At 43.6% G+C, this 25,394-nt stretch overlaps 1 protein-coding gene across 2 annotated transcripts in view; it reads right to left on the reverse strand.

Annotated features, from left to right (window-relative positions):
* The window catches only part of LOC128690304 (cyclin-dependent kinase 17-like), a 641,614-nt gene that overhangs the window by 137,924 nt on the left and 478,296 nt on the right, over window positions 1–25,394 (reverse strand). For both annotated transcript variants that reach the window (XM_070090483.1, XM_053778923.2), the window contains exons 3-4: window positions 17,029–17,159; window positions 13,060–13,233 (exon numbers count right to left, since the gene is read on the reverse strand). In XM_070090483.1, coding sequence (XP_069946584.1) covers window positions 13,060–13,233; window positions 17,029–17,159 — 305 coding nt within the window. The remainder of the gene's footprint in view (window positions 1–13,059; window positions 13,234–17,028; window positions 17,160–25,394) is intronic.

Below are 25,394 nucleotides of genomic sequence, written 5' to 3' on the forward strand. Positions count from 1 at the left end.
GAGAACACACACACACACACACACACACATCAATTGATTTTCAAGTTAGAAATGGTGTGAAACAGGATCCTGCAGAAGAAAGCATGACTAAGGGGCTCATCAAATTATCAAGGGTGTACCTCGAGTGCAACAGAACACAAGAAAACAGACAGACAAACTGAGAGGATACAAAGATGCAAGAAGCAGGAAAGAGTGTCAAGGATGGAAACAGGCAGGGAATCCAAATTCAGGAGGAAGAGCAAACACCACCTCCCTCAGAACCACCTACAGAAGACCCTCAACCTTGACAGCCCCATTGCAACCAACCAAACTAATCCAAAACAACCCACACACTGTACCCACAGTCCCCCACCCTCCCCACCACAAACTTCACCTTCACAGCAGCTCCCCCATAGTATCCTGCCACTTCCCCAACAACCCCCCCCCCCAGACCACAGTACGTATTAGAAAAGAAGCTGAAGGTTTGGTACACCAATGCAGATGGAATAACAAATGTGAGTGGCATGAAAAAATCATGGAGACATCCCCCAGACATAGCACCCACAGAAATGAAGCTCATGGGGATAACAGATGCACTCTTTCCATCCAGATATCAGATCCTGAGGAAACACAAGAGGGAGCAGGAGTTGCACTGCTCATCAAAAACCAAGGGTGATTTGAGGAAATGGAAGGAATGGACAGAATGGAAGCATGGGACTACATAGTAGGAACACTTCAGACTGTGTGCCCCACAGTGGTGATTGCAGTGATGTACAACCTACAACAGAATAGAGGGAGACCAAGCGAAGAATATAAGGAAAGCAACAGAGCAATAGTGGACACACTAGCTGAGGTGGCCAGAAGGGCAAACTTACTAGTTGTAGGTGATTTCAACTACAAGATTGACTGGGGAAACCTAAAGCCATGTGGGGGACCTGAAACATGGAGAGCAAGATGATGGAGGTGGTACTGGAAAACCTCATGCATCAACATGTCAGGGACACAATGAACGAACGAACGAACAAACGAGAAAGAGAAAGAGAGCGAGAGAGCAAGCGAGAGAGAGAGAGAGCGAGAGCGAGACCTTCTTCATCTCATCCCAGAATCCCATGCATATGCAGATGACTATACACTGACATTCACTTATCCAAGAGAAGAAATGCAAGCTGCTCTAAGCTACATCAATCACCAGTTAAGAGCTATATCAGCTTGGGGAAATAGATGGCAAGTAACATTTGCACCTGAGAAAACGCAAATGATGATGGTCTCTAGGCACCATGATGGTAATGCTGGTGCAGTAGTAAGGATGAATGGGAGGGTGTTGGCACCTGGAGAAGAAGTTGATATCCTTAGGGTGAAATTTGACTCCAAACTAACCATGAAGAACCATGTTGTAAATCTTGCAAACAAGGCAGCCAGAAAGCTTACAGCACTTTGCCGTATCTCGCATCTGCTTGACAGTAGGGGTTGCAAGATTCTGTACGAGGCACAAGTATACTCACACCTCGAGTATGCTCCACTTTCTTCGTTTGCCTGCCCCCCCCCCCTCTCATCTGTGACTGCTTGACAGAGTAGAGAACAGAGCAAGATGTCTCATCTCTTGCCTGGACCCATCCTGGATAAACCTGTCATTTCAGTAGAGCCTTCAACACAGGAGGGATGTGGGTGGCCTTACTGTTACGTACAAGGCCAATATTGTCAAAGTACCACACTTGGATCCACTTCGAGGACAGCGAGAAACAAGCTTTTATGCCACAAGACGGGCAGAAAGCAGCAACTTCACTCTGGCTGTACCCTTCTCCAGAACATCACTCCATCTATGATCATATATCCCCAGGATGACTCGAGTATGGAACACATTCGTACAGCATAATGATGTCAACGAGATAAAGTCAGTTGATCAAATGAAAATGCTGGCCCACAGATGGCTCCAACTTCATCCTGTTCCCTACTTGTATGTCTCAAAAAAAAAAATGCTTTCAAATGAGCTGATGTAGGTAACAGCTCTCAGCTTGCCAATAAAGTTAGGAATCCTTAACCTGTAAATAGCTTGTCAATAAAGCCAGGGATCCTTAACCTTGTCAAACCCTGTGAAAAAAAAAAAGAGAGTGAGAGAGTGAGAGAGTGAGAGAGAGAGTGAGAGAGAGTGAGAGTGAGAGAGAGTGAGAGTGAGAGAGAGTGAGAGAGAGTGAGAGAGAGTGAGAGAGAGTGAGAGAGTGAGAGAGAGTGAGAGAGAAAGGTATACTCACTTGTCAACCCCTTGGCTACACTGGATCATCTGACCACAAGGCTGTTTTTACAACACTTAAGATCCCAACAGAATGAGGTGAGGAGTCCACACGCACCTGGTAATTGGGCAGCCCTTTGCTCTGAGCTCGTCACCACCAATTGGAATGCTCTTCTGCAAGGGGATGTTGACAACCAAGTGAAAGCCTTCACTGGACACTTCCTTAATCTACAACAAGAACACATTCCTCACCGGCAATATGTGACGAAGCCTACAGATCAGCCTTGGTTTGGCTTTCATTGCAGAGAGGCTGCTATGGCTAAGTACAAGGCATGGCGAAGGTATTAGAGTCATCCTACCACCTATAACAGGATCTTGCACAGGCAAGCCTGTAGGCATATGGGCGACGTTCAAAAGTGGGCCATCGCTAAATGGGAGGTGGACACAAAAAGAAAGCTAGCATCGGGTAGAGTAGACTCCAAAACCTGGTGGTCCCTGGTCAAGGACAGACTAGGTTATCTGCGTGATGAACTCATTCCACCTCTAAATCGACAGGCTGGGACCATCTCTATTAGTAGTCAAGAGAAAGCGGACCTCTTTGCCGAACACTTTGCAACCAAAATGCAAGTTCCTGATCCAGCAAGGCAGCCTCCTTGGCTAGATGCAAGAACTGTGTCAAAACTGTTAGTGGTGACAATAAGGCAGGAGGAGGTGTATTTCTTTCTTAAATTGCTTGACCAAGAATAGGCTGTGGGCCCAGACAAGTCGAGCCCAAGATTGTTGAGGAGATGTGCAGACCAGCTAGCAGCACCTCTAACTTGCATCTTTCAGCACTGCCTAATACAGTGTAAATGGCCTTCTCTGTGGAAAGAGGCAAATGTAGTGCCTGTTCACAAAAAGAAGAGCAGAGCAGAAATCAGCAACTACAGACCAGTGTCACTCCTGCCAATCACTGGCAAGATCCTTGAGACAATAATCTCAAGACAAATGACAGTTTTTTGATGACCACTCACTACTTTGTGACCGTCAATATGGCTTCAGGAAAGGTTACTCTGCTGCTGATCTGTTGTTAAACCTCTCCACTAAATGGCACCAGTCACTGGATGAATCCAAAGTCAGCTGTGTGGTAGCACTGGACACTGCTGGTGCTTTCGACTGGGTGTGGCACCAGGGCCTCTTAGCAAAACTGCAAGCTCTGGGAACTGCAGGCTCTACGCTATGTCTCCTCAGCGATTACCTTCATGGTAGATCTCTAAGGGTAGTTCTTAATGGAACGGAATCAGCAAGACATCCTATTGGGGCAAGTGTTCCACAAGGAAGCATGCTGGGACCATTGTTATGGAATGTCTACTTCAATGACCTTCATCTCATCCCAGAATCCCATGCATATGCAGACGACTGTACAATGACATTCACTTATCCAAGAGAAGAAATGCCAGCTGCTCTAAGCTACATCAATCACCAGCTAAGAGCTGTATCAGCTGGGGAAATAGATGGCAAGTAACATTTGCACTTGAGAAAACACAAATGATGATGGTCCCTAGGCACCACGATAGTAATGCTGGTGCAGTAGTAAGCATGAATGGGAGGTTGTTGGTACCTGGGGAAGAAGTTGAACCAGCAAGGTCAAACCTCATATTCACTTTGAGTAGTTCTGACACTGAGGACATGACATGTGAAAGGCCCCTCAGAGCTAGTGATCATGTGGTCCTGAACTTCAAATACACTGTACAGTGGACCCTCAACCAACGGCATTAATCCGTTCCAGAGAGCTTGCCGTTAATCGAAATTGCCGTTGGTCGAATTAATTTTCCCCATAAGAAATAATGGAAATAGAATTAATCCGTTCCTGACACCCCAAAGTCTGAATTTTTTTTTTTCCATGAAATATACATTTCCTGACACGAAAACGAATGGGACATGCAAAATAAACAATAATTAAATGCCACTTACCTTTATTGTGGAGTTGTTGTTGAGTGATGTACCAGCAGCAGGGGAGATTCAGGATTATCTATTGCTTGGAAGGAGAATCCCCTTCCATAAAGACTTCAGGTACCAAGACCTTTGGAGGGGTTACCTCTCTTCTTAGTTTTTTAATGCCACTAGGACCAGCTTGAGAGTCACTGGACCCCTGTCGCACAAAATAACTATCCAGAGAGCTCTGTTTCTCATGAGCCCTTAGGATTTCCCTAAAATGGAACACAAGAGTGTCATTGTACATGTTGCCAATGCGGCTTGCAACTTCTGTGACAGGATAAAATTCATCGATAAATGCTTGCACCTTTGTAAACACTGAACACATTTCCCTAATCCTTGACGAAGTCATCTTCCTCCGTCTCTTTTCATCTTGCTCTGAAGAACATTCCTGAGATGTGATCTGTTGCTGTTGCACTTGAAGCTCTGGCAGGTCTGCAGTGGTTAGTTCTTCCTTGTTGTTCTGTACCAACTCTTCCACATTCTTGTCACAGACCTCCAACCCCAAGGACTTCCCCAATGACACAATAGCTTCCATGACTGGCATAGGCTCCTGAGGGTTAGCCCCAAACCCTTCAAAATCTCTGTTCCACACATTCTGGCCACAGTTTCCTCCAAGCAGAGTTCAAGGTCCTCTTAGTCACTCCCTCCCAAGCCTTACCTATAAGGCTTACACAACTGAGGATATTGAAGTGATCTTTCCAAAACTCTCTTAGGGTCAACTGAGTGTCTGAGGTCACTTCAAAGCACTGCTTTTGTGTAGAGTTTTTTGAAGTTTAAAATGACCTGCTGGTCCATGGGCTGGAGGAGAGGAGTTGTATTAGGAGGCAAAAACTTCACCTTAACAAAACCAAACTCCCCTGCAATTTCCTCTTGCAAGTCGTGAGGATGAGCAGGAGCATTGTCCATTACCAAGAGGCACTTGAGTGACAATTTCTTTTCCTGGAGGTATTTTGTCCCAGTGGAGCCAAATACACCATAAAAAAGGTCCAAGAAAAATTCCCTAGTGACCCATGCCTTACTGTTTGATCTCCACAGCACACACAAATTACCCTTGACGATATTGTTTTTCTTGAACACTCTGGGAGTTTCAGAGTGATACACCAATAAAGGCTTCACTTTGCAATCACCACTAGCATTACTACACAACATTAATGTCAGCCTGTCTTTCATAGCCTTATGTCCTGGGAGTGCCTTTTCCTCCTGAGTAATGTAGGTCCTGTTTGGCATTTTCTTCCAAAACAGGCCTGTTTCGTCACAATTAAACACTTGTTCAGGTTTTAGGTTTTCAGTCTGTATGTATTCCTTAAAGTCCTTCACATACTTTTCAGCTGCATTTTTGTCTGAACTGGCTGCCTCACCATGCCTTACCACACTGTGTATGCCACTATGAATCTTAAATCTCTCAAACCAGCCTTTGCTGGCCTTAAATTCATCAGCAGCAGCACTATTTTGAGGCATTTTCTTAATGAGATCATCATGCAACTTCTTTGCCTTTTCACAAATTATAGACTGAGAAACATTATCACCAGATAATTGTTTTTCATTTATCCATACCAATAACAGTCTCTCTACCTCTTCAATTATTTGCAGTCTCTGTTTTGAAAACATACTTGAACCTTTCGCAACAACAGCTTCCTTGATTGCCTGTCTGTTCGCCAAGATAGTACTGATGGTTGAATGTGATTTGTTGTATTGTCGAGTTCCAGTCCTAGGGTTGGTACTGTTTCTGGTATATGTGAATGACATGACAGAAGGGACAGATTCAGAGGCATCTCTGTTTGTAGACGATGTGAATCTAATGTGAAGAATTCAATCAGATAAGGATCAGGTGGGATTACAAAGGGATCGGACAGGCTGCAAGCCTGGTCCAACAACTGGCTCCTGGAGTTTAACCCCACCAAGTGCAAAGTCATGAAGAGCGGGGAAGGTCAAAAAAGACCACAGACAGAGTACAGGCTAGGGGGCCAAAGACTGCAAACCTCACTAAAGGAAAAGGATCTTGGGGTGAATATAATATCAAGCACAAATACCTGAGGCACACATCAGCCAAATAACTACTGCAGCATATAGTTTCAACACCTGAGTAAGGAATCACTGAAAACTGTACACCATGCATGTCAGGCCCATACTGGAGTATGCAGCACCAGTACTGAACCCACACCTGGTCAAGCAAGTCAAGAAATTAGAGACAGTGCAAAGGTTTTCAACAAGACTAGTCCCAGAGCTAAGGGGTATGTCCTACGAGGAGAGTAAAGGGAAATCAACCTGACAACACTGGAGGATGGGAGGGATGGGGATAACATAACATAAAACACTGAGAGGAACTGACAGGGTGGATAGGATGTTTCAGAGAGGGGCCACAGCAACAAGGTGTCACAACTGGAAATTGAAGACTCAGACGAGTCACAAGGACGTTAGAAGTACTTATTCAGCCACAGAGTTGTCAGGAAGCAGAACAATCTGGAGAGTGATGTAGTGGATGCAGGATCTATACATAGCTTTAAGAAGAGAGACAACAAAGCTCCCGTAGCAGGGAGTGGACCTTGTAGTGACCAGCGAAGAGGCAGGGCCAGGAGCTGTGACTCAACCCCTGCAACCACAAATAGGTGAGTACGTATGTACGTGCGCGCGCGCGCACACACAAAAACTACAAACAGGCCAAGTGTCTATAGACAGGTGCCTTTGACAACTCATAACTAACACAGACAGACAAACACAAACACACACACACACACACACACACACACACACACACACACACAAGAAAGGGGACTACACAGGAATGAGGAACTACCTGAACGGGGTTCAGTGGGACAGAGAACTGGCAGGGAAGCCAGTTAATGAGATGATGGAATATGTAGCAACAAAATGCAAGGAGGCTGAGGAGAGGTTTGTACCCAAGGGTAACAGGAATAATGAAAAAGCCAGGATGAGCCCATGGTTTACCCAAAGGTGCAGGGAGGCAAAAACCAAGTGTGCTAGGGAATGGAAGAAATATAGAAGGCAAAGGACCCAGGAGAATAAGGAGAACAGTCGTAGAGCCAGAAACGAATATGCACAGATAAGAAGGGAGGCCCAAAGACAATATGAAAATGACATAGCAGCGAAAGCCAAATCTGACCCGAAACTGTTGTACAGCCACATCAGGAGGAAAACAACAGTCAAGGACCAGGTAATCAGGCTAAGGAAGGAAGGAGGAGAGACAACAAGAAATGACCGTGAAGTATGTGAAGAACTCAACAAGAGATTCAAAGTGTTCACAGAGGAGACAGAAGGGACTCCAGAAAGACGGAGAGGTGGGGCACACCACCAAGTGCTGGACACAGTGCACACAACCGAGGAAGAAGTGAAGAGGCTTCTGAGTGAGCTAGATACCTCAAAGGCAATGGGGCCAGATAACATCTCCCCATGGGTATTGAGAGAGGGAGCAGAGGCGCTATGTGTACCCCTAACAACAATATTCAATACATCTATCGAAACAGGGAGATTGCCTGAGGCATGGAAGACAGCAAATGTAGTCCCAATCTTTAAAAAAGGAGACAGACATGAAGCATTAAACTACAGACCAGTGTCACTGACATGTATAGTATGCAAAATCATGGAGAAGATTATCAGGAGAAGAGTGGTGGAACACCTAGAAAGGAACGATCTCATCAACAGCAGCCAACATGGTTTCAGGGACGGGAAATCCTGTGTCACAAACCTACTGGAGTTCTATGACATGGTGACAGCAGTAAGCCAAGAGAGAGAGGGGTGGGTGGATTGCATTTTCTTGGACTGCAAGAAGGCGTTTGACACAGTTCCACACAAGAGATTGGTGCAAAAACTGGAGGACCAAGCAGGGATAACAGGAAAGGCACTACAATGGATCAGGGAATACTTGTCAGGAAGACAGCAGCGAGTCATGGTACGTGGCGAGGTGTCAGAGTGGGCACCTGTGACCAGCGGGGTCCCAGCGGGGTCCCACAGGGGTCAGTCCTAGGACCAGTGCTGTTTCTGGTATTTGTGAACGACATGACGGAAGGAATAGACTCTGAGGTGTCCCTGTTTGCAGATGACGTGAAGTTGATGAGAAGAATTCACTCGATCGAAGACCAGGCAGAACTACAAAGGGATCTGGACAGGCTGCAGACCTGGTCCAGCAATTGGCTCCTGGAGTTCAATCCCACCAAGTGCAAAGTCATGAAGATTGGGGAAGGGCAAAGAAGGCCGCAGACAGAGTACAGTCTAGGGGGTCAGAGACTACAAACCTCACTCAAGGAAAAAGATCTTGGGGTGAGTATAACACCAGGCACATCTCCTGAAGCGCACATCAACCAAATAACTGCTGCAGCATATGGGCGCCTAGCAAACCTCAGAACAGCATTCCGACATCTTAATAAGGAATCATTCAGGACCCTGTACACTGTGTACGTTAGGCCCATATTGGAGTATGCGGCACCAGTTTGGAACCCACACCTAGCCAAGCACGTGAAGAAACTAGAGAAAGTGCAAAGGTTTGCAACAAGACTAGTCCCAGAGCTAAGAGGTATGTCCTACGAGGAGAGGTTAAGGGAAATCAACCTGACGACACTGGAGGACAGGAGAGATAGGGGGGACATGATAACGACATACAAAATACTGAGAGGAATTGACAAGGTGGACAAAGACAGGATGTTCCAGAGATTGGACACAGTAACAAGGGGACACAGTTGGAAGCTGAAGACACAGATGAATCACAGGGATGTTAGGAAGTATTTCTTCAGCCACAGAGTAGTCAGTAAGTGGAATAGTTTGGGAAGCGATGTAGTGGAGGCAGGATCCATACATAGCTTTAAGCAGAGGTATGATAAAGCTCACGGCTCAGGGAGAGTGACCTAGTAGCGATCAGTGAAGAGGCGGGGCCAGGAGCTCGGACTCGACCCCCGCAACCTCAACTAGGTGAGTACAACTAGGTGAGTACAACTAGGTGAGTACAACTAGGTGAGTACAACTAGGTGAGTACACACACACACACACACACAGGTATGATAAAGCTCACGGTTCAGGGAGAGTGACCTAGTAGCGATCAGTGAAGAGGCGGGGCCAGGAGCTCGGACTCAACCCCCGCAACCTCAACTAGGTGAGTACAACTAGGTGAGTACAACTAGGTGAGTACAACTAGGTGAGTACAACTAGGTGAGTACAACTAGGTGACACACACACACACACACACACACACACACACACACACACACACACACACACACACACACACACACACACACACACACACACACACACACACACACATACACACGGGGAATTCACAAGAAACGACCGAGAGGTATGTCAGGAGCTCAACACGAGATTTAAAGAAGTATTTACAGTGGAAACCAGTAGGACTCCAGGAAATCAGAACAGGGGGGTACACCAGCAAGTGCTGGATGAGGTACATATAACCAAGGAGGAGGTGAAGAAGCTGCTATGCGAACTTGACACCTCAAAGGCGGTGGGACCAGACAACATCTCTCCGTGGGTCCTTAAAGAGGGAGCAGAGATATTGTGTGTGCCATTAACAAAGATCTTCAACACATCATTTGAAACTGGGCAACTCCCTGAGGTATGGAAGATGGCAAATGTAGTCCCAATTTTTAAAAAGGGAGACAGACATGAGGCACTAAACTACAGACCCGTATCGCTAACATGTATAGTATGCAAGGTCATAGAGATCATCAAGAGGAGAGTGGTGGAGCACCTGGAAAGAAACAAGTGTATAATTGACAACCAGCACGGTTTCAGGGAAGGAAAATCCTGTGTCACAAACCTACTAGAGTTTTATGACAAAGTGACAGAAGACAGACAAGAGAGAGAGAGGGGTGGATCGACTGCATTTTTTTGGACTGCAAGAAGGCCTTCGACACAGTTCCTCACAAGAGGAAAGGCACTGCAATGGATCAGAGAATACCTGACAGGGAGGCAACAACGAGTCATGGTACGTGACGAGGTGTCAGAGTGGGAGCCTGTGACAAGCGGGGTTCCACAGGGGTCAGTCCTAGGACCTGTGCTGTTCTTGGTATATGTGAATGACATAACGGAAGGGATAGACTCAGAAGTGTCCTTGTTTGCAGATGATGTGAAGTTAATGAGAAGAATCAAATCGGATGAGGATCAGGCAGGACTACAAAGAGACCTGGACAGGCTACAAGCCTGGTCCAGCAACTGGCTCCTTGAGTTTAACCCTGCCAAATGCAAAGTCATGAAGATTGGGGAAGGGCAAAGAAGACCACAGACACAATATAGTTTAGATGGCCAAAGACTGCAAACCTCATTCAAGGAAAAAGATCTGGGGGCGAGTATAACACCGAGCATATCTCCTGAGGCGCACATCAATCAGATAACTGCTGCAGCATACGGGCGCCTGGCAAACCTACAGATAGCGTTCCGATACCTCAGTAAGGATTCGTTCAAGACTCTGTATACCATTTACGTCAGGCCCATACTGGAGTATGGGCCTGAATCCACACCTAGTCAAGCATGTCAAGAAATTAGAGAAAGTGCAAAGGTTTGCAACAAGACTAGTCCCAGAGCTACGGGGATTGTCCTACGAAGAAAGGTTGAGAGAAATCGGCCTGACGACACTGGAGGACAGGAGGGTCAGGGGAGACATGATAACGACATATAAAATACTGCGTGGAATAGACAAGGTGGACAAAGACGGGATGTTCCAGAGAAGGGACACAGACACAAGAGGTCACAATTGGAAGTTGAAGACTCGGATGAATCAAAGGGACGTAAGGAAGTATTTCTTCAGTCAAAGAGTAGTCAGGCCGTGGAATAGCCTAGAAAGTGACGTAGTGGAGGCGGGAACCATACATAGTTTTAAGGCGAGGTATGATAAAGCTCATGGGGCAGGGAGAGAGAGGACCTAGTAGCAATCAGCGAAGAGGCGGCGCCAAGAGCTGTGACTCGACCCCTGCAGCCACAAATAGGCGAGTACAAACACACACACACACACACACACACACACACACACACACACACACACACACACACACACACACACACACACACACACACGTACGTCAATTTAGCTCCTTAAACTGAAAAATTTAACAATACATGTATAAGAAAAGTGAAACTAGACATCATTCAGTGTTACATATACATAACCTAGGACACTATGTGGTGAAGATATACACAGAATTATAGATGAATAAAAGTCACATTACTGTGGCTGGAACAATTCACAATTAACCCACACTTCCAAAAGAAAACTTCAGATATTTTGGTCCATTTTGGTTCATTTTGGACCAAAATGTTGCACTTGTGTTCCAGAACCTACCAAAATATCATCTACAATTTCTTATTATAAGTGTGAGTTGTTTGTGAATAGAATTATAAATACAATGAAGTAACACACTAGAAAACATTAAACGTGAATCAAATTGGCCAGTGATAAATGAAAAGAAATATTCCTACAATATGTGCTATTATAAAACCTAAATGAAAATACAGCCTCTCCTCACTTAACGATGGAGCTCCGTTCCTAAGACCACGTCAGTACACGAATTCATTGCTAAGCGAGGAGCACACTATAATGGTAGTATGTCTGTGTCAAACATCTTTTGATATTGTTTTAATGTCACCTTTGCACCATTTATAACATTTCTGATATATTTTTAAACGTTTATACAGTAGTGTACTGTATATTGAAATAAACAGAATAGAGGAAATCTGCTCTAATGTACATTATTTAGGTTTGCATATTGGTCAGAGAGCCCGTCATATATCCGAGTCGTCGGTAAACGAGTACGTCACTAAGTGAGGAAGGCTGTACTGTACTGCAAATGTAATAATAAAACAAGACCTGACACTGGAATGAACAATACTGTTCCATAATCCCTCACTTTATGTAGGTTCACTATATGTTCCCAGAGTACTACTCCCAGAGCCTGGCCATGGGCCAGCCTTGTCTGGTGCTTGCCTGGTCAACCAGGCTTTTGCTGCTGGTGGTCCACTGACCTATAAAACCATCACAGCCTGGTTAATCTGGCACCTGAAGATATTTGTCCAGTTTCCTCTTGAAGATTTCTACACTTGTCCCAGCAGTGTTTCTGATATCTTCTCGTAAGATGCTGAATAGTCTGGGGCCACAGATGTTGATAGTGTTCTTATTGTACCCACAGTACCCCTGCTTTTTATGTAACGATCATTTCTACCAAAAATTTTCCAGGTGTTATATGAGTTTGCTCCAATGTGACTCCTGCTTTTTGCAAAAGTGAAGTTGTGGAAGGCATACAACCTGAGAGATAACAATGACATCATTTAGGCCTTATGATACCTTTGAAAAGACATGAAATTTAAGGGTTTTCCAAAATGACAACAATTGTGAAAGAGATTGGTAAACTGGAGCATAATGTAGGAGAAGTTTCCTCAAGCCCTGAAAAGGAAGACATTACTACAGCTGCTGACCAGACAGAGGAAGCGCAAACAGTTCTTGATGTTAAGGACCTGACTATACAAAAGCTGGCAGAATTAACCAGTTTGCCCTAGACATCTGCACTAGATTGAAAAGGAGCCTGAACTACAAAAGTTACAACAATAACCTTACTGTCAAGAAAAATGTATCAACTCAGAAGTAATGAATGACTGAGTGGTCCTCTATACTGCAGCCTTGAAGTTTCCCTCACCCACCCCACTCCATCTCTGCCTTCTCTATTTCTAATGTCTGACAATTACAGTTTCATTTAAATATAAATGTTATCCTAAAAATTTATTAGAAATAGTTATGGCTTTTCATTTTGTGATTTTGATGTATGTGCCACGGGCCTTGATGATAAGGCATAAAGCAAGGGGCACCTGTAATAATCTAATATGGTGTCACTATTTACAAATTTTGGTTTCACTTTCCTCACCTCTCCTAGCTTATCAAGTTTTGTATAAGTTTCCATTCTCCCAAAGCCAATTTCTGATAGAGACTGTCTACGAGAAGCTCGACTGAGTGGACCATCCGGGCTGATAGACTGTTTCTGAAGAAATGCATCTGGCACCCGCAAATCCGCTGGCAATGATAACCGTTTGTTGATATCCTGCAATCAGTAACACATTAGTTCCTAACTTCCTACATAACTATGCTAACATTTACATTTAACATAGTCTAGCAATTATTTTTAAGTAAATTAAAGGATGAAAAAAATTACAATAAAATTAAAATGAATTTCAATATCTCTGATTTCTGTAAACTGGAAAAAGTGTCATTGGAAATTATTAATAATGGAGCATTTAAAGAGAATGTCTGAAGTCTGTGTGCATTAAATGGGCTGTGCAACAAACAGTTATATTTTGGGCTATGGAAGAAAATGCTATTTTTTTTTAACAGCAAAGCCTAACCTAACAACCTGAGAACCGACATAAAACACACACAGTAGGGATGGGAAGACACCAAAAATTCTGCTGATACCAATACTGATACTCAACTGCAGATCATTCCTGATACCATCAAAATTAGCTGATACCCACCAATACTTTGACATACTCCTAAGACGGACCTATATTCAACATTTACCAATGATCAATATTTACTTTAGTTGCTCAGCAAAGTAGGGTGCTACTGGTAATTTATAGGTCACAGTGTACAGTGTTAAACAATATGTGGGTTTTAACAGATTATATTATGTGCAAATTGTTAAAAAAGGTATTTTAGCTGCTCAAAATTTCATTATATAAACTTTACAAATAGTATTCAATGGGGTCTGCAATGCAGTCAGATATGTATCCTGGATCTATACATAAAAAATATTAGGAAAACAAAAAAAAACTAATAAACAGTTTGACTTGAAATATAATACGTATTAGATTAAGTTAGGTTGATTTTTTGTGCATTGGGTTACGAATAAAACTTTTTTCCCCTTAGGTTTAAAATGTCTTCAATGCACAACCCACTTAATTACAGAATTTACATAATAACCTATATTTATCCAAGCAGCTAAAGTAAATATTGAACACCAAAATATATTATACTGCATGTAAAATAAACTAAAGTGGAATAAAGCTTAATAAGGTGGTGTCCCACAGCTCTATCGCTAGTGCACCACTCAGCTCACAAACTGAGGTCTGAGGATTGATCCCTGGTACAGCTGGAAAATATAAGGCCGTGTTTCCATAAGACACCTGCTGTCTTATGTCTGAAGGAGGTGTGTTAATGTTGCAGTTTAAAAACTGTAGTGTAAAGCACCCTTCTGGCAAGACAGTGATGGAGTGAATGATGGTGAAAGTTTTTCTTTTTTGGGCCACCCTGCCTTGGTGGGAATCGGCCAGTGTGATAATAATAAAAAAAACCTGCTGTCTATGTTAGCCCATCAGAAAAATGTGTACCTGGGTGTTAGTCGACTGGTGTGGGTCTCATCCTGGGGCAAAATTGACCAAAATGCTCTGCATAACAAGGGGCTTTCTATATACATTGTAGTAGTATGTCACTGATGTCAGCTAGGCCTGTATACCTTGTACATGTACTTATAGAAATAAAGATTATATACAGTGGACCCCCGGTTAACGATATTTTTTCACTCCAGAAGTATGTTCAGGTGCCAGTACTGACCGAATTTGTTCCCATAAGAAATATTGTGAAGTAGATTAGTCCATTTCAGACCCCCAAACATACACGTGCAAACGCACTTACATAAATACACTTACATAATTGGTCGCATTCGGAGGTAATCGTTATGCGGGGTCCACTGTATATACATAACTATTATTATTATTAAGGGAAATGAAGGCACAATAATGGTCATCCATTCCCGCTCCCATACAAAATGATTCTACTAGTTATCAAAGAAAATAGTAAACTTTCAAGCAGACACTGCTGCACTTTGAATGGCTTGTTATTGGTTTAAAGCTTTAATCCGTAAACAGTCCAAACGTATATATACGTTCACTACCGTACTGCCCCAACGTTTTTGAGAAAAAAAAAAAACATTGTTGTTTCTTAATAGGAAAAAAGAGCATATGGTACCCAGGCATCCCCAATTATTTTAATATGGCACACAGTGAGTGCTCACACCCATTCTCTCATGTCTAGGTGACTCAGGCTTATCGTGGCAATGTTAAATGTATTACACATAAAACGTATATATACGTTTGAGGCACTAGCGGTAAAAACATATACACCTACCATCCGACTTATGACCGAGTTCGGTTCCGAGAAACCGGTCGTAAGTCGAACTTTACTACTGAATATCAACAAAATATTTTTGTAATGACTTTATTTTATTGTTTTATTTTGGTATTTCATGTTTTACTTTACTTTTTATGCTGTTAGTACTGTATTTTATACTGTAAGGTTTAGGATAAACACTGTGTACAACACAAATAGTTGTTTATTTCCCAGAAATTTTGCATAAAAAACACGGTCGTAAGTTGAGTGGTCGTAAGTCGAGCAGGTCGTAAGTCGGATGGTAGGTGTATATACGTTTGGACCGTTTACAGGTTAAAGCCAATCGACTACATGAGGGTCACTAAAGCTGCAGTTTTGAAACAAATGCCAGTATCACATTTCTTAATGTTGTATACATTAATTGCATTTTTTAAAATGACCTAAATAACTTTTGAACTAGGATGGCAAATCAGAAGGAAGAGTGGTATATCAGGTGGTAAATCGGTAAGTAAGGTGGTAAATCAGAAAATAAGGTGGTAAATCAGAAGGTAAGGTGGTAAATCAGAAAATAAGGTGGTAAATCAGAAAAGTGGTAAATCAGAAAGTAAGGTAATAATCAGAAGGTAAGGTGGTGTATCAGAAGGCAGGTAGTAAATCAGAAGGCAAGGTAATAAATCAGAAGGTATGCAGATAAATCGGAAAGTAAAGTGGTAAATCAGATGGTAAGGTGGTAAATCAGAAGGTAAGGGAGTAAATCAGAATGTAAGGTGGTAAATCAGAAAGTAAGGTGGTAAATCAGAAAGTAAGGTGGTAAATCAGAAGGTAGTAAATCAGAAGGTAAGGTAGTAAATCAGAAGGTATGGTAGTAAATCAGAAGGTATGGTAGTAAATCAGAAGGTATGGTAGTAAATCAGAAGGTATGGTAGTAAATCAGAAGGTATGGTAGTAAATCAGAAGGTATGGTAGTAAATCAGAAGGTATGGTAGTAAATCAGAAGGTATGGTAGTAAATCAGAAGGTATGGTAGTAAATCAGAAGGTATGGTAGTAAATCAGAAGGTATGGTAGTAAATCAGAAGGTATGGTAGTAAATCAGAAGGTATGGTAGTAAATCAGAAGGTATGGTAGTAAATCAGAAGGTATGGTAGTAAATCAGAAGGTATGGTAGTAAATCAGAAGGTATGGTAGTAAATCAGAAGGTATGGTAGTAAATCAGAAGGTATGGTAGTAAATCAGAAGGTATGGTAGTAAATCAGAAGGTATGGTAGTAAATCAGAAGGTATGGTAGTAAATCAGAAGGTATGGTAGTAAATCAGAAGGTAAATCAGAAAGGTGGTAAATCAATGGTAGGGTGGTAACTCAGATGGTAGGGTGGTAAATCAGAAGGCAGGGTGGTGGTTCAGAAAGTAAGGTGGTGATTCAGAAAGTAAGGTGGTGAATCAGAAAGCAAGGTGGTGAATCAGAAAGCAAGGTGGTGAATCAGAAAGCAAGGTGGTGAATCAGAAGGTAAGGTGGTGAATCAGAGGGTAAGATAGTGAATCAAAAAGTAAGGTGGTGAATCAGAAAGTAAGGTGGTGAATCAGAAAGTAAGGTGGTGAATCAGAAGGTAAGGTAGTGAATCAAAAAGTAAAGTGGTGAATCAGAAGGTAAGGTGGTAAATCAGATAGTAGGGTGGTAAATCTGAAGCAGGGCTATAGGACACCACCTTATTTGGGAAAACTAATTAACACATGCCTCTTGTGTAATACGTCGATTTTTGTTGTGCCTGAGTTTAACGTTGAGCGGTGAAGTGACTTCATCACTGGCTCCTGAAGCTTCCTCACTCTCACCATCACTGCCAATCCTGGGTACCTCATGCACCACGCCTGAAACAACAATCACTTTCAGATACATAATAAACTACTATTATTTTAGAACTAATTCTATACAGTACATCTACATTATCTGTAGGGTAGAGACTGAGGGTGTAGCCGGGAATGTAGTAGTGAGGGTGTAGCTGGGAAAGTGGAGTAGTGAGGGTGTAGCTGGGAAAGTGGAGTAGTGAGGGTGTAGCTGGGAAAGTGGAGTAGTGAGGGTGTAGCTGGGAAAGTGGAGTAGTGAGGGTGTAGCTGGGAAAGTGGAGTAGTGAGGGTGTAGCCGGGAATGTAGTAGTGAGGGTGTAGCTGGGAAAGTGGAGTAGTGAGGGTGTAGCTGGGAAAGTGGAGTAGTGAGGGTGTAGCTGGGAAAGTGGAGTAGTGAGGGTGTAGCCGGGAATGTAGTAGTGAGGGTGTAGCTGGGAAAGTGGAGTAGTGAGGGTGTAGCTGGGAAAGTGGAGTAGTGAGGGTGTAGCTGGGAAAGTGTAGTAGTGAGGGTGTAGCCGGGAATGTAGTAGTGAGGGTGTAGCTGGGAAAGTGGAGTAGTGAGGGTGTAGCTGGGAAAGTGGAGTAGTGAAGGTGTAGCTGGGAAAGTGGAGTAGTGAGGGTGTAGCTGGGAAAGTGGAGTAGTGAGGGTGTAGCTGGGAAAGTGGAGTAGTGAGGGTGTAGCTGGGAAAGTGGAGTAGTGAGGGTGTAGCTGGGAAAGTGTAGTAGTGCGGGTGTAGCTGGGAAGGTGTAGTAGTGCGGGTGTAGCTGGGAAAGTGGAGTAGTGAGGGTGTAGCTGGGAAGGTGTAGTAGTGAGGGTGTAGCTGGGAAGGTGTAGTAGTGAGGGTGTAGCTGGGAGGGTGTAGTGCGGGTGTAGCCGGGAAGGTGTAGTAGTGAGGGTGTAGCCGGGAAAATGGAGTAGTGAGGGTGAAGCCAGGAAGGTGTAGTAGTGAGGGTGTAGCTGGGAAGGTGTACTAGTGAGGGTGTAGCTGGGAAGGTGTAGTAGTGAGGGTGTAGCTGGGAAAGCGCAGTAGTGAGGGTGTATCTAGGAAAGTGGAGTACGTAGCTGGGAAAGTGTAGTAGTGAGGGCGTAGCTGGGAAAGTGGAGTAGTGAGGGCGTAGCCGGGAAGGTGTAGTAGTGAGGGCGTAGCCGGGAAGGTGTAGTAGTGAGGGCGTAGCCGGGAAGGTGTAGTAGTGAGGGCGTAGCCGGGAAGGTGTAGTAGTGAGGGCGTAGCCGGGAAGGTGTAGTAGTGAGGGCGTAGCCGGGAAGGTGTAGTAGTGAGGGTGTAGCCGGGAAGGTGTAGTAGTGAGGGTGTAGCCGGGAAGGTGTAGTAGTGAGGGTGTAGCCGGGAAGGTGTAGTAGTGAGGGTGTAGCCGGGAAGGTGTAGTAGTGAGGGTGTAGCTGGGAAGGTGTAGTAGTGAGAGCGTAGCCGGGAAGGTGTAGTAGTGAGTGTAGCTGAGAAGGTGTAGGAGTGAGTGCAGCTGGGAAGGTGTAGGAGCGAGAGTGCAGCCAGGAAGGTGTAGTAGAGTGTAGCCAGGAAGGTGTAGTAGTGAGGGTGTAGCCGGGAAGGTGTAGTAGTGAGGGTGTAGCTGGGAAGGTGTAGTAGTGAGGGTGTAGCCGGGAAGGTGTAGTAGTGAGGGTGTAGCCGGGAAGGTGTAGTAGTGAGGGTGTAGCCGGGAAGGTGTAGTAGTGAGGGTGTAGCCGGGAAGGTGTAGTAGTGAGGGTGTAGCTGGGAAGGTGTAGTAGTGAGGGTGTAGCCGGGAAGGTGTAGTAGTGAGGGTGTAGCCGGGAAGGTGTAGTAGTGAGGGTGTAGCCTGGAAGGTGTAGTAGTGAGGGTGTAGCCGGGAAGGTGTAGTAGTGAGGGTGTAGCCGGGAAGGTGTAGTAGTGAGGGTTTAGCCGGGAAGGTGTAGTAGTGAGGGTTTAGCCGGGAAGGTGTAGTAGTGAGGGTGTAGCCGGGAAGGTGTAGTAGTGAGGGTGTAGCCGGGAAGGTGTAGTAGTGAGGGTGTAGCCTGGAAGGTGTAGTAGTGAGGGTGTAGCCTGGAAGGTGTAGTAGTGAGGGTGTAGCCTGGAAGGTGTAGTAGTGAGGGTGTAGCCTGGAAGGTGTAGTAGTGAGGGTGTAGCCTGGAAGGTGTAGTAGTGAGGGTGTAGCCTGGAAGGTGTAGTAGTGAGGGTGTAGCCTGGAAGGTGTAGTAGTGAGGGTGTAGCCTGGAAGGTGTAGTAGTGAGGGTGTAGCCTGGAAGGTGTAGTAGTGAGGGTGTAGCCTGGAAGGTGTAGTAGTGAGGGTGTAGCTGGGAAGGTGTAGTAGTGAGGGTGTAGCTGGGAAGGTGTAGTAGTGAGGGTGTAGCTGGGAAGGTGTAGTAGTGAGGGTGTAGCTGGGAAGGTGTAGTAGTGAGGGTGTAGCTGGGAAGGTGTAGTAGTGAGGGTGTAGCTGGGAAGGTGTAGTAGTGAGGGTGTAGCTGGGAAGGTGTAGTAGTGAGGGTGTAGCTGGGAAGGTGTAGTAGTGAGGGTGTAGCTGGGAAGGTGTAGTAGTGAGGGTGTAGCTGGGAAGGTGTAGTAGTGAGGGTGTAGCTGGGAAGGTGTAGTAGTGAGGGTGTAGCTGGGAAGGTGTAGTAGTGAGGGTGTAGCTGGGAAGGTGTAGTAGTGAGGGTGTAGCTGGGAAGGTGTAGTAGTGAGGGTGTAGCCTGGAAGGTGTAGTAGTGAGGGTGTAGCCGGGAAGGTGTAGTAGTGAGGGTGTAGCCGGGAAGGTGTAGTAGTGAGGGTGTAGCCTGGAAGGTGTAGTAGTGAGGGTGTAGCCGGGAAGGTGTAGTAGTGAGGGTGTAGCCGGGAAGGTGTAGTAGTGAGGGTGTAGCTGGGAAGGTGTAGTGAGGGTGTAGCTGGGAAGGTGTAGTAGTGAGGGTGTAGCTGGGAAGGTGTAGTAGTGAGGGTGTAGCCTGGAAGGTGTAGTAGTGAGGGTGTAGCTGGGAAGGTGTAGTAGTGAGGGTGTAGCCGGGAAGGTGTAGTAGTGAGGGTGTAGCTGGGAAGGTGTAGTGAGGGTGTAGCTGGGAAGGTGTAGTAGTGAGGGTGTAGCCGGGTGTAGTCCAGAGTGGGAAACTGTTAAACAATGGAAAGCTGGAGCTGGGAGGGAGAGGTAGATAATTATATACACAATAATTATAGAAATGGAAAGAGAAATGAACTTTACAATAATAAAATAATAATAATAATATATATATATATATATATATATATATATATATATATATATATATATATATATATATATATATATATATATATATATATATATATATATATATATATATATTTATAATTCATTGTAAAAAATTACAATTAATTACTATTATTACACTGATAAGAACATAATGCAGGAGCACAGCGGTAGGTCTACTGACTTAAGCCAGCAGGTCTACTCAAATCCAATCCTTCTCAGTGATACTTAAATTTTAGAGATTTCTAAGTGTTGGTGATTGCAATCAAAGCTACCTGGAAAATGCCTCTTCTAACAGGCTTCAAACCTAAAAAGCTGGTGTATCATATTTAGATAAATGTTTTAATGGATTGTGGGCTATTTTCCTGCTGATCTGCCAATTTTACTGAAGAAATTTGGTACATTTAAATAATAATTTTCTTGCAATGACACTAGCCAACCAAACTTGTTGTTTGAAGGTAACATTGATGAGCTGATCATGAATCTGAGTTTAAGTCTCTATCATATGAAGTTTTTTATAGTCTTATTATCAATATTTTGGATAGTTAACTCTTAAATTGCTGAAGGGTCTAAAATGTGCCCTCAGGGATGGCAATTTTGGAGAAAAAAAAAAGCTAAGAAATTTTTATCTTGCCAAATTTTTTTCCCCAATTTTAAAGGTATATTAAGACATGACTGGGTGAAATATGATTACTACTTATGGAGATATGAAGGTTTGAAGGTGGTGTTGGTGATGATTTTATGACAACACCAGTGTTTGGTGCATAAAGTTAATTTAATAGAAGAAGATAGTTTTTTCCAGTTTTCTGATTCTTCTTATTGGTCATATGTTCTGCACCAATATCTGTGTTTTCATATTATATTTCACTTATATTTATTGTTCAGTCACGCTAAGCAAATGAAAACCTCTTATCACCTGTAAACAAATGTAAACACAGTATTTACTGGCTCCCACAATCCCCTGCACATACCAATGATGCAGCCTTGTTTTCTCTGCTGTAGTCACAATCAGGCCAAGGAGGAACATTTTGGAGGCCCTAAAATTTTGGTGCAAATGTACATGAAAAACATTTTCCCAATTGGCTTAAGGGTTACTAAAAACAACACACACAGCACCCCCTCCACAAAGGTGGCAGTAAAGCAATTGCAAAGAATTACAGACCGATAGCACTAACGTCCCATATCATAAAAATCTTTGAAAGGGCTCTAAGAAGCAAGATTGCCACCTACTTAAATACTCATCAGTTACACAACCCAGGGCAACATGGGTTTAGAGCAGGCTGCTCCTGCCTGTCCCAACTACTGGACCACCATGACAATCTTAGATGCACTGGAAGACAAACAAAATGCATATGTAATATTCACAGACTTTGCGAAAGCCTTCGACAAGTGCGACCATGGTGTAATAGCACATAAAATGCGTAAAAAAGGAATAACAGGAAAAGCTGGTAGATGGATTTATAACTTCCTAAGAAATAGAACACAAACAGTAATAGTAAACAGAGTAAAGTCTGAGGCAGCTATAGTGAAAAGCTCAGTTCCACAAGGCACTGTACTTGCCTCCATCTTGGTCCTTATCCTCATATCTGACACAGATGTAAGCCACAGCAACTTGCCTTCCTCTGCGGATGAAACCTGAATTTGCATGACAGTGTCATCCATTGAAGACACTGAAAGACTCCAAGCGGGCATCAACCATATAGGCCGCGGAAAACAACATGGAGTTCAAAAATGAGAAATTTCAATTACTCCAACGTGGAAAACTCGAGGAAATTAAAACCGTATCGGAGTACAAAGCAAATTCCAATCACACAATAGAGCGAAAAACTAATGTGAAGGACCTGGGAGTGATAATGTCAGAGGATCTCACTTTCAAAGATCACAACAATGATTCTATCACATCTGCTAAGAAAATGACAGGATGGATAATGAGAATCATTATCCATCCACAATGATTCTCTTCAAATCGCTTGTTCTCTCTAGGCTGGAATACTGCTGTACACTAACGGCCCCCTTCCAAGGCAGGCGAAACTGCAGACCTGGAGAATATACAGAGAACTTTCACGGCACGCATAAATACAATAAAAACACCTAAACTACTGGGAACAGATGAAATCCCTTGATTTGTACTCCCTGGAATGCAGGCAAGAAAGATATAGTACATGATAATATACACTTGGAAAATCCTAGAGGGACTGGTCCCAAATCTGCACACGAAAATCATTCCCTATGAAATAAAAGACGGGGCAGGAGATGCAAGATTCCCCAATGAAAAGCAGGGGTGCCATGAATACACTAAGATACAACACAATAAATGTCTGGGGCCCAAGACTGTTCAACTACCTCCCAGCATACAGAGAGGGTATTACTAATAGATCCCTGGCTGTCTTCAAGAAGGCTCTGGACAGGCACCTAAAATCAGTACCTGATCAGCTGGGCTGTGGTTCTTATGTTGGGTTACATGCAGCCAGCAGTAACAGCTTGGTTGATCAGACCCTGATCCTCCAGGAAGCCTGGTCACAGACCAAATGCAGGGGCATTGACCCCTGAAACCCTCTCGAGGTATACTCCAGGGCTAGTGTTGAACAAAATGATACACGTTACCTAACATCATAGGTATATTACATTATGCATAATTATTAACCCTTAAACGGTCCAAATAGATCGACGTTCAAATCCGTAGTGCTCCAAAAGTAGATCTATGTTTTTTTACATATTTTCAAATATAACAAAAAAAATGTAGATAAAAGTTTTTTACACATTTTCAAATGTAAAAAAAAAAAAAAAAGGTGATGTACATTTTTTTTACATACTTTCAAATGTTGAAAAAATGTATATATATGTTTGGACCATTTAAGGGTTAAGTGTGGTGTATATAATGAGAAAAACCAACCTTTCTTATTTTTTATGTACGTGTGTGTGTCAGTGTGTGCATATATATATATATATATATATATATATATATATATATATACAGTGGACCCCCGCATAGCGAACGCCTTGCATAGCGAACATTCCGCATAGCGAACGCTTTGTCCGCTAAAATTTTGCCCCGCATAGTAGACAAAAACCCGCTCAGCGAACTTCGTTCGAGACGCGTCCAATGTGGGCCCTCAGCCAGCCTCACATGTGCCGCCCATCCCATTGTTTACCAGCTAGCCTCCGCGGTAACATTCAAGCATACACTCGGAATATTTCGTATTATTACAGTGTTTTCGGTGCTGTTTGTGGAAAATAAGTGACCATGGGCCCCAAGAAAGCTTCTAGTGCCAACCCTACACCTCAAAGGGTAAGAATACCCATTGAAATTAAGAAAGAAATCATTGATAAGTATGAAAGTGGAGTACGTATCACCGACCTGGTCAGGTTGTACAAGAAACCAAAATCAACCATCGCTTCTATTGTGGGCAAGAAAACGGCAATCAAGGAAGCTGTTGTTGCCAAAGGTTTAACTGTGTTTTCGAAACAAAGATCGCAAGTGATGGAAGATGTTGAGAGACTCTTATTGGTGTGGATAAATGAAAAACAGCTAGCAGGAGATAGCGTCTCTCAAGCGATCATATGTGAAAAGGCTAGGAAGTTGCATGACGATTTAATTAAAAAAATGCCTGCAACTAGTGATGATGTGAGTGAATTTAAGGCCAGCAAAGGTTGGTTTGAGAGATTTAAGAAGCGTAGTGGCATCCATAGTGTGATACGGCATGGTGAGGCTGCCAGTTCGGACCACAAAGCGGCTGAAAAATATGTGCATAAATTCAAGGAGTACATAGAAACTGAAGGACTGGAACCTGAACAAGTGTTTAATTGTGATGAAACAGGCCTGTTCTGGAAGAAAATGCCAAGCAGGACCTACATTACTCAGGAGGAAAAGGCACTCCCAGGACATAAGCCTATGAAAGACAGGCTTACTCTTCTCATGTGTGCCAATGCTACTGGTGATTGCAAAGTTAAGCCTTTATTAGTGTATCACTCTGAAACTCCCAGAGCGTTCAGGCAAAAGAATGTCCTCAAGGATAATTTGTGTGTGCTGTGGAGGGCAAACAGTAAGGCATGGGTCACTAGGGAATTTTTCTATAACTGGTTACACCATGCATTTGCCCCCAATGTGAAAGATTACCTAACTGAAAAGAAATTAGACCTTAAGTGCCTCCTGGTGTTAGACAATGCCCCTGGTCATCCTACAGACGTGGCAGAGCGACTTTATGGGGACATGAGCTTCATTAAGGTGAAGTTTTTGCCTCCTAATACCACTCCTCTCCTGCAGCCCATGGACCAGCAGGTCATTTCCAACTTCAAGAAACTGTACACAAAAGCTCTGTTTCAAAAGTGCTTTGAAGTGACCACAGACACTGGATTGACTCTAAAAGAGTTTTGGAAGGATCACTTTAATATCCTCAGTTGTGTAAACCTTATAGGTAAGGCTTGGGAGGGAGTGACTAAGAGAACCTTGAACTCTGCTTGGAAGAAACTGTGGCCAGAATGTGTAGACAAAAGGGATTTTGAAGGGTTTGAGGCTAACCCTGAGAGGAGTAGTATACCAGTTGAGGAATCAATTGTGGAATTGGGGAAGTCCTTGGGGTTGGAGGTTAGTGGGGAGGATGTGGAAGAGTTGGTGGAGGAGGACAATGAAGAACTAACCACTGATGAGCTGATAGATCAACTTCAAGAGCAAGAGGCCAGACCTGGGGAAACTGGTTCAGAGGAGGGGAGAGAGAAATTGAAGGAATTGCCTACTTCAAAGATTAAGGAAATGTGTGCAAAATGGCTTGAAGTGCAAACCTTTTTTGATGAAAATCACCCTCACACAGCTATTGCAAGCCGTGCTGGTGACTATTACAATGACACTGTTGTGAAACACTTTAGGAAAGTCATAAAGGAACGAGAGGTACAGGCCACTATGGACAGATATGTTGTGCGAAAGAAGTCCAGTGACTCTGAAGCTGGTCCTAGTGGCATTAAAAGAAGAAGGGAAGTAACCCCAGAAAAGGACTTGCTACCTCAAGTCCTAATGGAAGGGGATTCCCCTTCTAAACACTAACACTCTCTCTCCCC

This window comes from Cherax quadricarinatus, chromosome 32 (assembly GCF_038502225.1).
Source record: "Cherax quadricarinatus isolate ZL_2023a chromosome 32, ASM3850222v1, whole genome shotgun sequence".
In the NCBI taxonomy this organism is placed as follows: Eukaryota; Metazoa; Arthropoda; class Malacostraca; order Decapoda; family Parastacidae; genus Cherax; species Cherax quadricarinatus.